The sequence below is a fragment of the Triticum aestivum genome, unplaced genomic scaffold, assembly GCF_018294505.1.
Source record: "Triticum aestivum cultivar Chinese Spring unplaced genomic scaffold, IWGSC CS RefSeq v2.1 scaffold1043, whole genome shotgun sequence".
Classification (NCBI taxonomy): domain Eukaryota; kingdom Viridiplantae; phylum Streptophyta; class Magnoliopsida; order Poales; family Poaceae; genus Triticum; species Triticum aestivum.
The window spans coordinates 13,482-19,313 of record NW_025226105.1 but is presented as its reverse complement, the minus strand read 5'-3'; the positions used below and the strand labels follow the sequence as shown (position 1 = coordinate 19,313).

Sequence of the window (5,832 nt, the reverse complement as noted above, 5' to 3'; positions counted from 1 at the left end):
ATATATATATAGTCGTCGCTAGTTGGCGCATAGAGCTGGTCGTATTTGTCGTCGTTGCTTTTGCTACTTTGGCAAGCACGGCGCCAGGAGAAGAGAATTTGTTCCTCGCGGGTCAAGCAAAGCAAAAGCAAACAGCAAGCGGACTCCCTTCCGCGCGTCAACCCAAAATCAACGAATATTCCCCACCGTCCGATCCCGATCGCGCGGCGCCGCGGAGTCCGTCCGGGTTGCGTTCAGTTGGCATCCGAGGTTGGTCGGGCTCTCTCCTCCCCGGAGCGGACTCCACACGATCCCGCACATAAAAGCCGCCGGCCCCTGATTTTTCCTCCGCCACCGCCGCACCCCGCACACAGATTCTTCCCGGCCAAACCCTAGCGCCGGCCGCCGACCAAGGTAACCAACCACGCCCGCCTCCCTCTCTCGATCAAGCGTATGCATGTACGTTTTTATTCCTTCGCGAGCCGCCGCCGGCGAGTTTCCTCGACCGTTCCGGCTCGATTACGCCCGTCTGTGCGTGCCATCGTCGCGCCGTTGGCCGGCCTCCGGAGTGCTCGATCTGATGGCGCCCGGGCCGATCCGCCGCGGGTGCGCGAGCCCGCGGCGCCCTCCCCTGTTTTTTTTTCTTTTCTTTTGTTGGGAATTTAGTCTCGGGGAGGATTGGTATACATGGGCGCGTTGCTCTGGTCGGGGTCGATTTAGTGGCGAGGATTGGATTAGCTGCGATTTGTGCGTGCAAATTTGTCGAGCAGAGATTAATAGGCGTCGAAGGTGACGGATTTGGTTGTGCGACTGTTTGCAAGATGTTTCTTTCGCCTCATGTTTGAATTTTCAGCTTTGGGCGTCTTCAATGTGCGGCTGGTGGTATCACCCCCTCTGAATGTAGTGTGCATTTGGTGCTTAGTACTATAAGTTATGCATTTGAGTGCTGGATCGGTCTGTAGGATAATAGGACCATCAACTCTGCTCCACTGTTTTAACTGGTTGCGCAGGCATCCGTTCGGTCCACAAAGCCTCGGGTGCCCCCTCCCCTGTTTCATGTTGTTGGTAGAATAGACAGATGAATGCTTCGCTATGATTGAGGTCGATTTCACAGGGAGTAATTATATTATTTATTAGTTTTCCAATGGGAACATGGAAGATGATGGATTTGCCGTGCAATTGTTTGAAAGAACTTTTCAAATTATTATGCAGCTGGTAGTATCAGCCATCTCAAGGTGTGTATTTTGATGGTTTTGTTTTGCACTTGATTGCTGGGTCCCTAGGATCCTCAACTATGGTACATGGTTTAACTGGTTATGCATTTGTCGTTTTGTAGATGCATGCGTACAACCGTAAATCCAAGTGTACTTGCTGTCTTTTACATGCTTATTTCAGCTTGTGGTTGTTTGTCCTAAAATATGCCAGGGTCGGTCTGTTTTTTTCTTGTATATATCCTCGCCACTGATATATCTAGTGCCATTGGAACCGTTGTCTTTGTTTGGCAAGAAGATTTTTTATTCTTTAATCAATTTTGCCATGCTTCTCTTTGATTATGTATGTGTACATCATTATAAATACTTGTATGTCCATTAACCTGTTCATCATTTATTTGTGTTATTTACTTGTCACGACTGCAAGAATGGAAGTTGCATTTCTCATTTATATGATGCTTTGATGTATTCCTACTTCTGTTCCTGCAATAATATGTTACTCAGCTTTCTCGACAGCTACTATTAGCATGTTTTATGCTTACTCTGGATGTTCTATCTTGTAGGTGAAGGCAGAGGTGGGAACACAACCAAGATGGCGGACGGGCATGATAACGACAAGAACATTGAGATCTGGAAAGTTAAGAAGCTGATTAAAGGGCTTGATGCTGCCCGTGGAAATGGGACAAGCATGATATCGCTGATCATGCCACCTCGTGATCAGGTCTCAAGAGTAACCAAGATGTTGGGTGATGAATATGGAACTGCCTCAAACATCAAGAGCAGGGTCAACAGGCAGTCTGTCCTGGCTGCTATTACCTCTGCTCAGCAAAGGTTGAAGCTGTACAATCGAGTCCCCCCCAATGGGTTGGTGCTTTATACTGGAACCATCGTGACTGATGAGGGCAAAGAAAAGAAAGTCACCTTTGACTTTGAGCCATTCAGGCCAATTAATGCTTCCCTGTATCTCTGTGACAACAAGTTCCACACTGAGGCGTTGAATGAACTGCTTGAGTCTGATGATAAGTTTGGCTTCATTGTCATGGATGGTAACGGAACACTTTTTGGAACACTGAGTGGCAACACTAGAGAGGTTCTTCACAAGTTCTCTGTGGATCTCCCAAAGAAGCATGGACGAGGAGGGCAGTCAGCACTTCGCTTTGCCCGCCTGCGTATGGAGAAGCGCCACAACTATGTGCGCAAGACAGCTGAGCTCGCTACACAATTCTTCATCAACCCTGCCACCAGTCAGCCAAATGTTTCTGGGCTCATTCTAGCTGGTTCTGCTGACTTCAAGACTGAACTGAGTCAGTCTGACATGTTTGATCAGCGCTTGGCTACCAAGATACTCAAGGTGGTTGATGTTTCTTATGGCGGAGAGAATGGCTTCAACCAGGCCATTGAGATATCTGCTGAAGTCCTTTCCAATGTCAAGTTCATCCAAGAAAAGAAGCTGATCGGGAAATACTTTGAGGAGATAAGCCAAGACACTGGAAAGTATGTTTTTGGTGTGGATGACACCATGGCTGCCCTTGAAATGGGTGCTGTGGAGACACTGATTGTGTGGGAAAATCTTGACATCAATCGGTACGTCCTGAAGAATTCTGCCACTGGAGAAACTGCAGTGAAGCACTTCAACAAGGCACAGGAGGCAGATCAGAGCAACTTCAAAGATAAGGCAACATCTGCAGACCTGGAGGTGGTTGAGAATACCTCGCTACTGGAGTGGTTTGCCGAAAACTATCGGCAGTTTGGTTGCACACTGGAGTTCATCACGAACAAGTCGCAGGAAGGATCTCAGTTCTGCAGGGGCTTTGGTGGGATAGGAGGGATCCTTCGCTACCAGGTTGAGGTGAACGCTTACGAGGACGTGTCTGACGAGGAGTATGACGAAGACTTTGAATAGCAATCAATTGAAACTCCAGTGAATCCGGTCCGGGAGGAGCCTGTGCTGGCCGGAAACGGAACGCGCCGCGGCAGGAGGCCGAGGCATCCACAAGCTCATCGAGGAAAACAACTTAAGGTTTGCACCAAAGCACGCAAGCTCATGTTCTTTTCTTTTCCTATATAAACAAAGGAATGCCTTGTATTCTGTTCGCGTTGCTAATGTTTGATTCGATGTTGTTACTTTAGGGGGATGAAGAGTAAGACTTGAGAACAGGGGTGATCACCGTTACTGTGTGATGAAGCATGAAGTCTTGTCGGCGTGATATGGAGGAAGGCTGCATTTCTGATCTCTATCAGAAGACTGTCCTATTTAGCACTATCTTTATTTTATCAGAATAAATCATAGCTATAAGCTATTGTCCGTGTAATCGATTTGAGTCTTGAACTAGTCTGTTAAGTTTGTGGGTCGTTGTTGCTGCAGCTGCAGCCATCCTTTATTTCTCTGAACCAATGTTGTGATGCTTAAACTACATTTGAACGTGCTATTGGATAGACACAGCTATGTCTATGTGTCATTATATTTGAGATATAAGTCTGTGTGCTATGTGTTCTATTCACATGTTTGTCGTTTGCTCAACGTCACAGGCATAGTGCATGCTAAAGATTTTTACTGAGCATCAGAATTAGTTTTGGTTCTAGATTCCTGAAGCACCATGTGCTATGTCTGTGACTAAGATAAACCAGAGGGATTGTTTTCTGGTAAATGTGCACAGAAGGATTATTCCTTATTTCTTCCTTTTGTTTCTTAACGGAACAAAGGTCTACAACAGCTCAGGCTGCTTGTTCAGTTTGCCCTGAAACAGTTTTATTGCCATCAGTTACAGAACGGAAAAAGTTTCACTTGAGCGTGTACTGGATGACGCCGATTGGGAAATTCTTGTGAGCACAAAGCACCAAACCTCTAGCTGTACAACACAAGTATACAAATAAAATGCACCCTACCTCTTTGTTTACATGATCTGACAGTGCCGCTGAGATTGTTTTCCACAACATCTCTGCGTGAACGAAGATAGAAGATATCGCGTCAACCGGACATCACTGGGAAAGGAAGGAAGAAAACAGATGCAAATTGTGGTGTGTGAAACGAACTGTATGTACTACTCACAGCTTAGTCAAGTCTCCGACAAGAACAAGAGACAGGACCTCCAGCGGCACCGTGCCGGTCAGCATGTTCTCCTGAAGCTCCAACCTGAGAAGCTTTGTCAGGCGGCCCAGCGACGCTGGTATACCTCCTGCAAGCTTGTTCCGATGGATCCTTCTGCAGAGAGACACCAACAGGTTATTTTTAGCAGTTGGAGATGATAGGTGTCTTAGCATCTCGCCATCTGAAAAAGAGCTTGTTGTAGCAGGACTCATACAGGAAACACAGCGACGCGATGTTCCCGAGCGAGCCCGGTATCGCCCCAGTGAGATGGTTGCTGTAAAGATCAAGGCTGATCAGTCTCCTCAGGTTTCCCAGGGTCGCTGGTATTCGCCCACTCATTTTGTTCTCATACAGCTCCCTGTGAAGATGAGAATGTCATTCTGTACTGTAGGGAAACTTTGAGTGTAATTCTACAGGTCTGCACTCTGCAGCAAGTTGCAGTAGAACTTACAGGTACCGAAGGCTCTTCAGTTGGCCCAGTTCAGGAATGAGGGGGCCTGAGATGCCTGCATTCCCCAAATCCCTGCATAGTAAGGAACAACTCAGGTAGTGCAACTTTTGTCCAAGTCACAAGGTTCTGACTATCGAAAAGAACTACGATCAAATCAGTTTCGGCCTTCAGTTCAGAACAAGGAGGAGTAAAGAAAAACATGGGTGGCATATATACACTCGGACGACGGAGTTTTCGTTGTTGCAGCTGACATGAAACCAATAGCAGGGATTGGCAAGGGTCGGATCCCAGCTCTGTAGCACGCCGTTGGGGTCATTCCACGCCTGCCTTTGCGCGTAAAGTATGTCGCCTCCGGATACCAACAAATTGTGTGTAAATCAGCAGCACAAAACCTTTGAGCAACAAGGAAGTCACCTGTGTATGTATGTATGTACCTTCAGTGTTGCTGCTGGTGATGGCCGCAAGAGCAAGGAGGAGGCTGGCGAGGAGGAGTGTTGCTCCAGTCTGAGCTCCCATTGCTGGAAGGAAAACTAAGGTGTATTGGGTGGGCACACTGAAACGCTAGAGGAGAGATGAGTCCTTTATATGCAACAATTTCACTGGGTAATCAGAAGCTTTCACTTTCTGGGTCAGTCTTTGGCTCTTCTCTTTTATTGATTGGCTTACCGTGTTAACGGAAGAATTTTGTTGCAAACGGTCACGGCTCATGTTCTTTGGATAAAAAAACACAAAATTTTGGTACTTCAGCTATAAATGGAAATTTAGATCAGGTCAATGATCTAAATTTCCTATTATAGTTGAAGTGACACGTGGCAGGCATAGACCAGGCCAAATACTGTCGAGTCGCGGCTCACTGACAAACACATGGCAGGCAGTTACACGTCCCAATTATAAACGGTCGCGGCTCACTGAGAAACACGTGGCAGGCGCATTCTGTCGACGAGAAGTTACTCTCAAACCAGGGTCTGGAGTAAAAAAAAAACTCTTCAAGTAGGAACTACTCATTTTTTGTCAGTGAACCAGTCATTGTCCTCCAAGAGGTGCTCACGAGTCAAGTCAAGAGCTTTAAATATGATTAAACCTTGACGCCAATGTTGACCGCC

The 5,832-nt window shown here is 46.8% G+C and overlaps 2 protein-coding genes across 3 annotated transcripts; one reads left to right on the top strand and one right to left on the bottom strand.

Annotated features, from left to right (window-relative positions):
* Nucleotides 1–241: 241 nt before the first annotated feature.
* LOC123172463 (eukaryotic peptide chain release factor subunit 1-1-like) lies at nucleotides 242–3,659 on the top strand. The gene is made up of 3 exons (XM_044589421.1): nucleotides 242–393; nucleotides 1,754–3,210; nucleotides 3,321–3,659. The coding sequence occupies exon 2, from the start codon at nucleotides 1,783–1,785 to the stop codon at nucleotides 3,091–3,093; it is 1,311 nt and encodes a 436-aa protein (XP_044445356.1). The 5' UTR covers nucleotides 242–393; nucleotides 1,754–1,782; the 3' UTR covers nucleotides 3,094–3,210; nucleotides 3,321–3,659.
* A 172-nt stretch (nucleotides 3,660–3,831) lies between these two features.
* On the bottom strand, nucleotides 3,832–5,308 carry LOC123172464 (leucine-rich repeat protein 2-like). Of its 2 annotated transcripts, XM_044589423.1 has the most exons (7): nucleotides 5,164–5,308; nucleotides 4,946–5,078; nucleotides 4,730–4,801; nucleotides 4,493–4,636; nucleotides 4,240–4,392; nucleotides 4,077–4,129; nucleotides 3,832–3,928 (listed from the first exon to the last, which is right to left on the bottom strand). In XM_044589423.1, the coding sequence occupies exons 1-7, from the start codon at nucleotides 5,243–5,245 to the stop codon at nucleotides 3,906–3,908; spliced, it is 660 nt and encodes a 219-aa protein (XP_044445358.1). In that variant the 5' UTR covers nucleotides 5,246–5,308; the 3' UTR covers nucleotides 3,832–3,905. The 2 variants fall into 2 exon arrangements, with proteins under 2 accessions (XP_044445358.1, XP_044445357.1); XM_044589422.1 differs by having other exon boundaries at nucleotides 3,832–4,129.
* Between the last annotated feature and the right edge of the window lie 524 nt (nucleotides 5,309–5,832).

What these genes read in the sequence shown, in the direction of transcription:
- LOC123172463 (XM_044589421.1), top strand. Translation starts at nt 1,783, where the DNA reads ATGGCGGACGGGCATGATAACGACAAGAACATTGAGATCTGGAAAGTT.
- LOC123172464 (XM_044589422.1), bottom strand. Translation starts at nt 5,245, where the DNA reads ATGGGAGCTCAGACTGGAGCAACACTCCTCCTCGCCAGCCTCCTCCTT. An exon ending in ATCGCGTCGCTGTGTTTCCT is followed by an intron (nt 4,393 to 4,492) that starts GTATGAGTCCTG and finishes GTCTCTCTGCAG; the next exon opens with AAGGATCCATCGGAACAAGC. An exon ending in GTCGGAGACTTGACTAAGCT is followed by an intron (nt 4,130 to 4,239) that starts GTGAGTAGTACA and finishes TCGTTCACGCAG; the next exon opens with AGATGTTGTGGAAAACAATC.